At 35.7% G+C, this 13,854-nt stretch overlaps 1 protein-coding gene across 1 annotated transcript; it reads left to right on the top strand.

Annotated features, from left to right (window-relative positions):
• Positions 1–630: 630 nt before the first annotated feature.
• LOC121954889 (eukaryotic translation initiation factor 4E type 3-like) lies at positions 631–10,167 on the top strand. Its single transcript, XM_042502632.1, has 7 exons — positions 631–916; positions 3,923–3,995; positions 6,141–6,235; positions 6,942–7,002; positions 7,097–7,163; positions 8,003–8,158; positions 9,157–10,167. The coding sequence occupies exons 1-7, from the start codon at positions 732–734 to the stop codon at positions 9,201–9,203; spliced, it is 684 nt and encodes a 227-aa protein (XP_042358566.1). The 5' UTR covers positions 631–731; the 3' UTR covers positions 9,204–10,167.
• The last annotated feature ends 3,687 nt before the right edge of the window (positions 10,168–13,854 follow it).

Raw genomic sequence — 13,854 nt, 5'->3', positions numbered from 1 at the left:
ATATATATATATATATATATATATATATATATATATATATATATATATATATATATATATATATATATATATATATATACTGTCAAACCCAGCCACCCCCTTTTCCCTATTCTGATAAATAAAGTACAGTTTCTTTAAAAAAAGAACCCCAAAACCAACTGTTTGCCCTCCCGTTTGTGGAATGCTTATTAGTTCAATTTTTTCTGTATCAGAGATAAAAGTGTTTCATTTAATTAGAGAATTTTTGTTTGTCAAATCAACGTAGAAACAAGTTTTTCAAGTCATCCTTCTTATTTTATATTTGTGAAATATTAGATAGAAAAACAGAAATTCAAGAAATTTTTAAAATCGTAGAGTTTTTGGCCCTTATTGATTTTTGGCCTGATTTTTAAATTTTTTTTTATTTATTTTTTATTTTTAAGAACGGTGGTTTGATATATTTAGATATATTTCTGTAAGACCTGTTATCCATTGTAGTTACATGACTGCATGGTGATTTGTAGTCCAGGTCAGCTACCCGTAAAACAGACAGAGTGAGACCTCTCTCTGTATCTCCTGCTCTCTGGGATGGACCAACTGCGACGTCTGTGCCTGGTGACGCAGAGACGTCAGCAGTCGGTAGGCGGAAAAGCGGAAAAGCGGCAGTGTGTTTCAGTACCTGGAGATAAAGCCAAACCGGGTGCTTTTATTAAAGGGATTCGTAGCGGAGATATCGAGAGGTTAGCTCTGAAATGTCGGTCCCTGCGGGTCACACAGATGTTCAGAGGGACAGAGGCGCCCTGAGCGGACAGACCGTCTCCTCTGAAAACAACATTGACATCGACGAGAAAGAGTTGGAAAATATCACAAAGAAACACCGAGAAGACGAGACGACAACGCTGCCTCTGCACTCACCTTGGACGTTTTGGTTGGACAGGTAATATTTGACGGCCCCTCCGCGGTGTGCGTGAAAGTTTACAGGCAGAAATGTTGGGGGAGAAATGTAGAGTCAAGGCCACAGCTCTCAGCAGGCCTCCGGAGCAAATGTAGCGGGAGAGGGTTCAACATGACTGCTCTGTAAACAATACCGTTAAAAAGTTAGCATTTTCACCGCTATGTTGTTATTCAAGACAATGTTGAGCTTATTTTTCAATGCATATTAAGCGTCTACAGCTCCTTTTCACAGGAGCTTGACACTAGTAATGGCGTATTGGTCTAATTAAAAGTTTCACAGTTACAGAATACATTTACCTTTTTCTTATAGCTAGATGAAATATGTAACTTGGTGTAGACTAAATGCCAGACAGTTGTACATAGTACATTTGCTACCGGCAAGTTATTATCAATACAGTTCATGTCTTTCCTGCTTTTTTATGAGATCATGGGATATGTTGCATTGTTTATTGTTCTACTTTCTGCCTTGGAGCAAAGGTTTTTGAGGTTTTGGATGACACAGTTTTGATCAAAGTTAGTCATCTTTTATTTGTTTGCTCAGCCTGTTGACTTGAAAAATCAATTAAACCTGTAAAAGAAATTTCCAGATCATACACCCTTTAAAGGTCCAGTGTGTAGGTATTTGGGGGGATCTATCAGCAGAAATTGAACATAACGTGCATTATTATTTATTCATTAGTTTATAATCACCTGAAAATAAGATCTGTTGTGTTTTTGTTACCTTAGAATGAGACATTTATATCTATATATGGAGCGGGTCTTCTTCCATGGAGTATGCATGTTTTAGATGTCCAGAATGGACAAACCAAACACTTGCTCTAGACTGGGCCATTGGCGATTTTGTGTCGGTCACCTTAGTTTTCCTTCATGCCTGGCATATGAAAAAAAGTTTCAGTTCTGCAACCTCACCACTAGATATCACTAAATCCTATTTACTAGACTTTTAATTGAACCCCTGAAACCTCCTAAAGGACTGGCTAAATTATTTTCGAGTAACTTATTAGTTAAAAGTTAATCAGCAATAATTATGACTTCAAAAAATAATTAAGGTTAAAGTTTTATCAAGTTGGCTAAATATGAACTATTCTCTGGCTCCAGGAACTGTAGTGATGATTTGCTCCTTCTCTGTTTTGTTTTGGTTTTAAAGGTCTAGTGTGTAGGATTTAGTGGCATCTAGTGGTCAGGTTGTAGACTGCAACCAACTGAAACCCTCCTATGTACCAAGCGTGTAGGAGAACTACAGTGTTCAATGCAAAAATGGCCCTATCTTGAATCAGTGTTTGATTTGTGCTGAGTTTCTGGAGAAACAACATGACGAACTTGGTGAAAGATGACCCACTCTGCATGTACATTCATTTGTTTCTGGTGGAAGACCACGATCAAAACATCTGCCACCATGAACTGATTTTCTATTTTGAAGCTGGACTGTTAATTAGGAGCGCTATTGGAATATATATGGTTATGCATTGCAGCACACTCTCGGAGCACAGCGCAGACTCGGCATAGACGGAGCAGCAGAATGCCACGCACAATTGCGCTTGGTCTAAATTCATCAGCGCGACAGGTGTATTATCCACCTTGTGACTCAAACTGCACAAAGTGCTGCTGAGAAAAAAAATCACAAAGAGTTCCTGCATTCATGGACCTGCAAAAATGTCCAAATTTAGAGAAGGGACACAGAATTACATTCAACATGGAAAAGAAAAAAAGTTTGCCACACTTCTGAAAACTGATTAAGCAACAATTCTGACTGAAAAAAATCATTACAGTTCAGGTTTAATCAAGTAGGCTAAATATGAAGTATTCTCTGGTTACATATTCTCACGTATGTCTATTTGCCTCTTCTTGGTGTTTGACATAGTTATAAAGGTGTCTATGGCTTTTTAAACAATTTTTTCAACATACTATACCATGACTTTTTTTAACCGTTTTTTGACATACTAGAGGATGATTTTTTTCCCGACATTATATCGTATGACTTAAAAGTCATAGGACAGTATGTTGAAAAAACGGTTATGAAAGTATAGTACACTATGTATATATGTCAATACGTTTATGTCAATATATCAATAAAAGTCAGTATAGTATTTTGAAAAAAGTCATGGGTTGTCGAAAAAACTGTCAAATAGTAATGCTGTAATATAATGAAAAAAGGTTAAGAAATTCATACAGTGTGCTGACAAAAATGTAAAATGTTTTTTTTTACAAAAGTCATACTATAGTATGTGAAAAAAATAATAGTATATATATATATTTTTTTTAAAAAGTCATGGTATAGGATAATGGAAAAAAAAATCAAAAAGCTATATTTTAGTCTGTCAAAAAATGATATAGTGTAGGATGTCAAAAAATGTTTTAAAAAGTCATAGTTTAGTCTGTTAAACTTTTAAAAAATGTCATAGTATATAATACCGAAAAAAGTCTCAGTACAAACTTCTCCTGTTTGCCTAAGCATGTTGGAGAACTGCGGTGGCTGAAGCAATGTGATTAAAACAGATTATGAATATTATATTTAATGTTTGGCTTTATATCAAACTAAATCCCACATGCTGGACCTATAAACTAAATAAAGTTGAGTTTTATTTTGATAATTCAGCAGTTAATGGTAAAATAATAGGCAGTATAATCAGTAATGAAACAAAATGTTAGTGGCAGTCTTACGTAAGACTGCTTGGTGTCTGTAAAGTTTTGCCTCATTTGGTAATTAAAAAAAAAAAAAATTCTGAAAACCTAGATTAGAATATGAATTGTGACCCTTTAAAACTTGTTGGTTTCAGTATGGCTGTATGCTCCATACAATCCATACAGGCATGAATGAAGGCTCCATAGAAGTAATGGGACTTCTACCAAACCTCTAAAAAAAAAAAAAAGAAATCTCTGCTCCAAAGCTGGTCAACACCCATTAAGCAGCACAGACGGCTTGTTTCTTTCCTTGTTCCATCAGTGTATCATTACTGTGGGCTGAAACAGTTTCCCCTCGTTCTTCCAGATCATTACCAGGAACGACGGCCGCAGAGTGTGAATCCAATCTGAAGAAGATCTACACGGTACAAAGTGTTCAGGTGAGATTTGGTGTCAGCTCAAAGAGCTTCGTCATCCTAAGAGCAAAGAGATCAAGTGCATGACTTGGCTCCGAGTCAAATTTGCTTGAGAGGAGCCTCACTGATTTAAGGGAATAAGCTGCTGATTTGCTCTTAAAGCTACAGTAGGCACAAGTGGTGGGAAAAAATGAAACCGTTGTATCCTGAAACATGAACTTGTAGCACAGGTTTATTGGCACCATATTGCATCAGCTTCATCTACTGAAACTCAAACCTTTGTGACTGCAGACGTGTAAAGTTCCTGCTGTCGTGCTGCAAGTGTGACAGTCGTTTCTCATGTGTGATTGATATACAGTGTTGCAGTGCATGCATTACTGTCTGTTAGTGTGATGCTTTGATGGCTTAGGGACTATTTGACACATTTTACAGCCTTTTCATTCTTCATTTTCTGATAATTTGGCTGTGTTCATGCATATTGCATACATTTTGGCAAGATTGTGTATTTTTGTTTAATTTTGGAATTTCCAGCTCAGCTCCCAAAAATAAGTCTAAAATACACTGTGTAAACAAAAACTGTTAAGTGCAAAAAAATGCACAATTAAATCCCTTTCAGACTGCAGTTTTTGATCCCATAGCCCTAAAAGCATAAAAACATCCACTGTAGTATTTCTGGATGTCATTCTGGGCTTTACTTGGAATTTGAAATATTTACTATTTTCCACCAGATGATGTCATTTTTACCATATTTGGTATTTGGAGAAAATGCTTGCTATTTCCATTAGGCACACTGTTACAATCAGCGTTGCTGTAAGTCACTGACATATCCCAGGCTGTGATAATAATAATAATAATAATAATAATAATAATAATACTAACAATAATAATGATAGTAATGATAGTAAATAATAGTAATAATTAAAATAAAAATCTATTTAGCATGTAGTATATTAGTACATTAAAAGTATTTAATTTTTTGTGGGTTTTTATTTAATCCAAAAACATGACAAAAATCTTGAATTTAAAGAACTAAAATTCAGAAAATTAATTAATATGTAATATTTATGATAAGGACTGATGTTGGTTAAAAATAATAAAAATAACTCACTGAAGACAGAAAGCATGTTTATGTATAATATTTTTTAAAGCTTGATTTTGAAAAGTGCATTTTGTGTGCAGATTAATATTAGTGTGTGTGATATTAAAGCGGGCCCTAAAGGTTAGGAGTAAGTCGGTGTGTTGTTTTCATGGTAATATTTTTGAGGAGGTGCTAAAGGTTTGTTTACATGGCTAATTTTGGTAGAAGTGAAACGGGCTTGTAGTTTCAGTTTGAATAAGCGGTGACACACCAAATACAGTTACTCATACTCTTATCTTATTCTGTGTAAATATGTTCATTATACAGATTGGGACATTAAAGGCATTAAAAAATGTTTTAACCCTTTGAAATCTGAGCAAATTGGCTTGATTTATTTAAAAAACACAGGAACTATGCAGAGAGCAATGGAAGAAGAAATTACCCCAAAACAAGCAAGGAATTAGAACAAAATATTTTTAAAAAATCCTTAAAAACGTTTTTAAACAAAAGATAAGATAACAGAGAAATGCATTCGAAAAAGTGTTGTCATGATTTTGTAACACCATTTTAAATATGTAATTGTCATCACTATAACTAGTTTTTCCAAAGCGTTTTTCCCTAGTCATTTTAAACTTTTTAAAAAATAATATTCTAAATCTACTTATTTCTTGCAATTTGTGGAACATTTCTCACCAAGTTTGGCATTTCCTTTTTTATCCATGTTTTTTTAGGAATTGCACTTATTTTCTAAGAGTTCAACCGCCACACATAAACTCTAATTGTGCGAAACACTTGGAGTTCTCGATTCTGGGGAAGCCTTTCATAACAAAGCCTGTGAAATACACATACACAAAGTTTGACAGAACTGATTACATTTTATTTGGTGACTGAAAATAAAGACAAATGGAAAATACTTTGCTTTTAGCATGGTGGCTCTTTTCAGATTTGACTTTGTTTGCATTGACACTCTACTATAATGCTGTAAATAAATCAAATATGAATTGGATGAAGGGTGACAGAACATTAACTTCGTATTTGAGTTTTAAGAAAGTGAAAATGACCTTTTTTTCGACTGTTTTTTTTGCGTACAGACGTTCTGGAGTGTATACAACAACATCCCTCCAGCCACAGCCCTGCCTTTGAGATGTAGCTATCACTTAATGCGCGGAGAACGGAGGCCACTGTGGTGAGTATGTTGTTCTCATACATATTATGATTGTGTTTCTTAACACCAGCATGAGCAGAGGGCAGATTCTTAATGGAGCTCATGCGCTAACTGTCATAATACAAAATTTCAGCCATTGGAGACACAGGAAAAACTCACAATGATGTGATAGTTATGTAATACAACACAGCACCCCCTCAACTTTAAGATAAGATAATCACTTATTAGTCCCATAACGGGGAGATTTGCATTATTACAGCAGCAAAGGGATATCAAAGGAAGGTACAAGATACATAAAGCAAAAAGAAAAAAATAAATAATACATAATAAATAAAAAATGTCTTCACCAATTGGACATGGGTAATTGCACATTGTGATAAATTGTATGTTATGATCAAAAAATTGCATGTTGTGATACTGAAATTACACAGGGTTAAGTCCATTGTGGTGTGTGTGGTCTACTGAGAAAATATGATGTAAATATAGAAGTATGCCATAAAACCTTTAATTATTACATTGTGTTATTTTGGAATCACTGCATAGTTATTAAACTTGTAAGACCATTAGCTAGGCATGGGATATGATAATTAGTACTGTTTAACTAAAGTTTTCCTGCTTGTTACTTTAACAGGTTTTATATCACATTTGGATGTACATGTTTGCATTGTGATAACTTTTTGAGTTTTGAATAGAAAACCAAAAAAAAGAAACACTTTTCCACCAACAGGGAAGAAGAAAGCAATGCAAAAGGAGGAGTATGGAAAATGAAAATACCAAAAGAAAGCACTGTAGGTGTTGTTCAGCTTCTTGTCACAAAATAATATCACATAATAATAAAAATGCATGAATTATTAATTAGCTCCTGTGTTCTTCTTGCTTCAGTCTGCAGTTTGGAAAGAATTGTTACTCGCCACCATCGGGGAGCAGTTTGCAGATCACTGTGCCTCAGGTGAGCAACTGTAATTCTATACCAGACATTTTATGGTTTTCACATTGAATTATTGTTTATTGTTATTGTTTACAGATTGAAAAGAGATATGGGTTTCCCCTCCTTTTGCCCTGTAAGAGCCACAATATGACAATATATGTTATTTTTTGACATTGTATAGAATATAATTATGTATAAAAATTAGGGCCGGGACTTTAACGCGTTAATCACGATTAATTAATTACACAAAAATTAATGCGTTAAAAAAATTAACGCATTTTAATCACACCAATTTTTGCACCGCGGAACCTTTCTCACTTGATGAGTTTCCGGGAGACCGATTATACTAGCGCACCACCTACCGTTCATGACTTCAGACCATCCATGCTACAGACAACAACAATGAACGAAGAAGCAGATGAGACCGCTTTGGTTGGGTTAGGGTTTGGAAAAATAAATTGCTCCTCACTGTTCTCTGGCCAAATATTTCTATGCGATTAAAATGCGATTAATTTCGATTAATTAATTACAAAGCCTCTGATTAATTAGATTAATTTTTTTAATCGAGTCCCGGCCCTAATAAAAATATAAAGAAAAAAAATGCATGCATGTCGAATTTTAGTAGGATGCTCCCTTTAATCTTGACGCCATGTGCAGTGTAGTTGAGCTGCATAGTTTTATTTACCATGTAATTTCAACTTTTTTCAGTAAAGCTCTTAAACCAGATTACATTTCGTCAGACTGAAGTTACTGTGACTGCATTTTTTACATTCAGAAGGAATGTCACTACATTCCCAATATAGCATTTGCATTGATGAGTTACTTATTTGCTGTCTGTTTTGTCTTCTCCTGTTTTCCAGACGATGAGGTCGTTGGTGTCAGTGTTAGCGTTCGGGATCGGGAAGATGTTGTACAAGTGTGGAATAGCGATGCATCTCTTGCTAACGAAGCAAGTATCTTGCGAAAAGTCTATGAGCTCCTCCCGTACATAACTTTTAAAGCCGTTTTTTATAAGTGTAAGTATGCCCATTGTTCCCACTTCTATATATGCACTGCGCCTTTTGGATTTAGAAAAGGAAGTTAGTTCAAAGCAGCGGAAGGTGGACGACAACAGGCACATGCACATGCTTCATACAGTAACACAGTGTTTCCCATTCATGGATTTATTTAATCCTATTTTATTGAACAGTTACAGGATTCTTCACCAAAGGGACATGCATGCACATCTGCATTTGTAGAACAGCCAATAGGAACGCCCTCTCTCTGAAATCACCTGTGATTGGCCAAAGTCTCCGGTCGGGGGCCAGATTTACCAAATTAGACGAGATTAGAAGAAGAAATTCTTTAGAGGGCTAAACACAACCAATGCACACCATAAAAATAAATACAGTAAATAGAGGAGTAAATACATATAACATACATAAAGCTTAAAAACAGAACCAGAGGTCTAGTTTTCTCTCACACCTCAGACTTGAATTACAATGTGTGATTTTTTTACCCGTTTACGCCAAAATCAAACTGCCTACCCCAAATTTAAGCTTTACAGATGCTTTGTCAGAAACATATCAAATTATGTGACTGTAGAAAAAAAGTATATATGTGCACTGCAGATTGAACTGTGCACATTTAAAGGACATAGTTCCCACCAGAGCATGCATGCACACCAGAGGATGATTTAAGGAGCATGCATAGCTGTGAGCTAATGGAGGCTTTACTGACGTTGCAAGATAAATGCCGATGCCTTCATACCTGTTCCACATATTTACATAAGCCAGTCATGTCACTACATGTTTAATACTTGGTCCCAAAAGTGTGATGAGCTACAGTGTAAATTAATGAGGTTAAGCTGGTACATAAGCAGAAAAGCCTTTTAAGGACTATTATATTAGTTTTTTAAAATTAACTCTTTTAATGCTGAAATCTGGGGATAGGTAGAAATGTTCATATGTTCAAAAAGTCATTTTGCAGTCAGTATCAGGTTTATTCTCACCATGAATCACTTTGACTTTTTCAGCTCACATGGAACATCATGCCTTTGAAGGAGGACGCTCAAGACATTAAATGAATGTAACACACTTTTTTTTTGTCATTTGAACCGGAACTCTGTACCTGCCTTCACGTCGAGGCGCTGTCCACAACCTAATCGAGGATCTTATTTTACATTCAAGGAAATTGTTATCAATATATTTTTATAACTTTTAATGACTGATGCCTTGTTTCCTTTAGATTGTGGGTCCTAGAGCTCTGATCTTCAGAGACTATATCCAGCAAAAATCACATCTTGAGTCTATTAGTTTGTGTTGGATTTGACCTGCTATACTGAACTGCACTGTGCCGGTCCTGTTCTCTGCACGGCATATGGACCTCACAATTTATTCCTGGTATAGAGGTAGCAGCTAATTAGTGGTTAATGGTTTGATATGTAAAACATCTCAATTCATATCATGTTGTAATTAAGTCCGCTTAGTCAGTGCCAAAGCACTTTTCTGCCGTTTTTAGTCATCTGGTGTTTTTCTGAGGATGGAGTGAATGTCCCATTTGGTTTCTTAAAACTTCATCAACTCTGCATCAGATTGAAATCAGGGCAACACTTGGAAATATTGCACATGACTACCTATTCCAGTCACAGCGTCCCTCAGTTCTAAAGCCATCACAGGGAATCAGAACGTGTTTCAGCACAGATATAGCCCTGAGAAACTCAGCTTTAGTTAAAAAACAAAACCCATCCTGAAAGGTGCCTCTTTGAATCTCCTCAGCCACACCACGTTTGTTATTTCCTTCAACACACGTGTTCAAAAGTAGACACTCTGCTGTCCTGAACAGGGTCTTGGATTATTTAGCATTTTGCTCTGAAAAGATAACTGCACCTTTTTGTGCTCAGCTAGTGGTGCTCAGTGGAACTTGTTTGCCCGACTGTATCGAGTTTGCTTACTGGACTGTGTCCTTATAACACACAGAGAAATGCAGCTTTAAAGCCCCTGGGAACCAAAAACTATAATATGTAATTTAGGGTCTAACATGCATAATAAAAAGCCTAAAAAATGATCAGACATTAGCCTCATTTGAATCTGAAATAATGTCATTTTAGTTTTTTCACAGTTCCCTGAAGCTGGGTTGATTTGGGCGTGGTTATCCACGATCCATATCACGTAATATGGATTAGGCCTAATCAAAAATTCAACATCAGGTGTCTGTTGATACTAATTTAACATGTAAAAATGAAACCCCTCAACGCTCCTTTCAATAGAAAAAGTGTTTTGGAAACATTCATTCTAAGTTCCGCAGCGTACTTTGTCATCAACTGGACCGTTGGTAAATTCGGAGCACTGTTGGAGTGTACTGCTGGGTTCTTCAGAGCACCACGCTTTGGGTGCTCTGTCTGGGGAAATGGAGCTGCAAAGGCCGAAAGCAGGAAGCGTGTGGTGAACTTCTCCATTTGTTAATTCACAGAGAAACAGAACGCTTCGTGGCATCAAACAACAGCTCTCTCATTTTAGTGTAGAGCGTCAGATCGGGTTTACGAACACAGTCAGAGTCAGAGAGCTGGAGCAGTCTGGAGAAATGCTATTTTCCTCAAATTGAGCTGTTTTGAACCAATTTTTCTAATAGCTGGGAACATTTTCATTCAGATTTTGCAACGACTTAATTAGACGCTCAACTTTGATATAAGGTGTGCGTGCTTATGATTTCAAGCCACGTTTCCAGAGGATTTAAAGTCAGTAACATGAGGTCACGCTATTCCCATATTTAGCATATGCCAATACAATGTCATATTTTATCGTTAAGAAAAAGTCATATATGACAAATTGAGTTAATGCATACTGCTGCTTCAAAACCAGATGTTACAGTGACCTCACCTATTTGATTATAATGATAAATAGCACCCTTGTTAAACAGAGACAAACACATATTTGTGTATCAGCTGTTTGTACAAATTTGGGACATTTTACGCAACACTTCATCACCAGATCGAGTTACCGTCACTAATGCAGTTATACTTTTAAAGTGTAGGCTAAAGTAAGCTGAATGCTTGTGGTATTATTGTATGTCGCACCACTTTTGTAGTTCAACTTGGATAGATTGATTATGTAGTTTTTAAGGGGACAATATTTGCTTTGTAAAAACATGACTTTTGCAGTGACACGGAGAAAGTAAATAAAATGAGAATAAAATACAGTTAATAACGCGTGTTTCTTCTGTAGCAATCAACAAAAAATATTCCCCAAATTCTGGCATGGGGTGGTTGTGTGTTAATATTTGTGTTTCAGCATCTTTCACTTGTGTCGAGCGACTGAGTGCTGATTCATCACATTTACATGCACCAGTTGCACATACATATACTCTAAATGGAAAGCACTGAGTAGCAACGGTTCTACAATTGTGTGCTCTACGATAAAGTAGAACCAGTCTTTGTTTCTGAATTTACAGTCAAAATTACCTCACTGATAACCTCATGCTTTCATGTATGAAAACGCTTTTGTTTTTTTCTTTTTTGATTTGCCTCAGCATATTTAGTACTTTTCACATCAGACACTTTGTTATGGAAGCCAGTGAGAGACAGAAGTATTTGAATTTTAACAGCCAGTAAAAACTATATTTTTCTTTTTACTTTATTTATTCTCGGTTTACCTGTTTGTAAGTAAATAAGCCTAGATATTTCGCATCTGAAATCATTTTGTTCAGATATTTAAGAATTCTAAATAACTTTTTGATACTTGTTAAAATTCATTTACTTTATTCAGTTCTTTTTAATCAAAGCTGCAGTACTTAAGATCTATTCAGTTCACACCAGTCACATTTTTTTAGTGCGACACTTGCATATTTCCTTATTCCTTTACCAGTTTCTTTTATCCAAATAAATAATTATTGGATAAGATTCTAATTGCATTATATATTAAAAACAGTTTTCTTATTGTCCATATTGATCGACTTTGTAATACCGACGCCAAAGCACACAAAAAAGTGATTTTGATCTCTTAACATGTCAGAAACATCCAAAATTTGATGCGATTGTCTCCTGCGTGGCAGCTGAAAGCCAGCAGTCACATGGACCGCTGGCTTTAGTGTCTCTGTCCTCTGTGGTTATAAAAATGCATTCAGAAGGCTGTTCAGTCATTTAGGAAAGCAGAGCCGAGTGCATCTACCTCCTCTCCGTGCTGATCATGCTTTCACTCAGCTGCACTCTCACAGCCAATTGAAATAGTTAGAAAAAAAGGCTGATGCGGACCAGCACACTCACAGAAATGACTGTATCCACAGTCACACAGTATAAGGAGTCACAGGCCAGTGTGTGGTTCAGAAACATTTCGCTGATGATAAAAGGATAAAGAGAGCAGCTGACCCCGCCAGCAGCAGATACTCTCTCGATCTTTTGGGAAACGCTTCTATTCTTCCATGATTTATCGGATACGCATCCCTTTGGGCTACATTTCAAAAGCAGCTCCTCAGTTAGACCTTAAGTCTTACTTACACAAACCCAAGCATTAAAACTAGTTGAATGTTCCAAATTCCTTTTTTATAAAGATCATCTCTCTGCTACAATCTAGACGTTATCATACAAAGTTTGTCCTCCGGGTAAAGACGCTAATAGTTTCAGAAAGTAAGGAAGTTTATTACCTCCATTGTTATAGAATGGGGTAAGTGTTGTGGTTTTACACTCCTAAAAAGAGCATGCTGGTCACAGCCTGATTTTATTAGCACCTGCTGTTGTAAATGACATCAGACTAACTTGTTATAAACACCAAGATTAAAAAAAAAAGGGAGCGCTCGCTTTTCTTGTTTGCATGTGTTGAGAGTTCATCCTTAAATCAAAAATACATATTTTTCTTCTTACATGCAGTGCTATTTATCAGTCTAGATTGTTTCAGTGTGAATTGCCATGTGTTGGAGATGTTGGCCATGGAGATTTCTGGCTTCTTTGTAAGAAACATGATGTGGTTCCTCAAGATAATCCACAGACCATGTTGTGATCAGTTTTATGTACATTGTAAAATCTGACAAGTTGATTTTACTTTTAAAAAATCTAGGAAAAATGAAAAATGAAAAAAATCTGAAAAATGTTTGTAATCTTAATTTGTATACTTCATATCTAATTCAGTTTAATAAAAGTTAGTTACTTGATTTTTGTGATGTTATTACAACTTAAAAATAAGTTTAATGAAATGGATCTTTTTAAGTTTGAGCAACATAAGTAAACCAAGTTTACCGTGCAACATACATTATTGCATCATGTGGCAATTTCCCTTGAGTCTTTCTAGGTTTAGATTCAGATTTTAGCAGATCTATTTATATTTATGCAGAAATTAACACCACACATTAGGGATTTTCCAAACAAAGCAAATAGTTCTAAGTATGTTTTTATGAAATAAGAAGTTTAAAAATGTAATACCCATCAGTGGGTTTTCTGTCGCACAGCACACACTTTGATATGGACTTTACGCAACTATGCAAAGTACTTTATGTAGGTGCTTACATAACTTTGCAATACTTTACATAACTACACAAAGTGTGTACATTTATGTCATATTTGCATGAACCAAAAGTTAACATAGACAAGTGACTTTGTGGACTTTAAGCAACTGTGCAAAGTACTTTACATCAGTGGTTTCTGTAACTTTGCAAAATAGGTAGTTTACATAACTATGCAAAGAACATACATTTATGTCACAGACGTGTGGACAAAAAGTCAACGTGGTTTTGTCACTTTATAGTC

This window comes from Plectropomus leopardus, chromosome 2 (assembly GCF_008729295.1).
Source record: "Plectropomus leopardus isolate mb chromosome 2, YSFRI_Pleo_2.0, whole genome shotgun sequence".
In the NCBI taxonomy this organism is placed as follows: Eukaryota; Metazoa; Chordata; class Actinopteri; order Perciformes; family Serranidae; genus Plectropomus; species Plectropomus leopardus.
The sequence above is the reverse complement of the archived record's forward strand: the minus strand, read 5'-3'. Positions and strand labels throughout refer to the sequence as shown.

Coding starts and splice junctions, on each gene's coding strand:
- LOC121954889 (XM_042502632.1), top strand. CDS start 732: ATGTCGGTCCCTGCGGGTCACACAGATGTTCAGAGGGACAGAGGCGCC. Junction 917..3,922: donor TGGACGTTTTGGTTGGACAG/GTAATATTTGAC, acceptor TCGTTCTTCCAG/ATCATTACCAGGAACGACGG. Junction 8,159..9,156: donor TAAAGCCGTTTTTTATAAGT/GTAAGTATGCCC, acceptor TGACTTTTTCAG/CTCACATGGAACATCATGCC.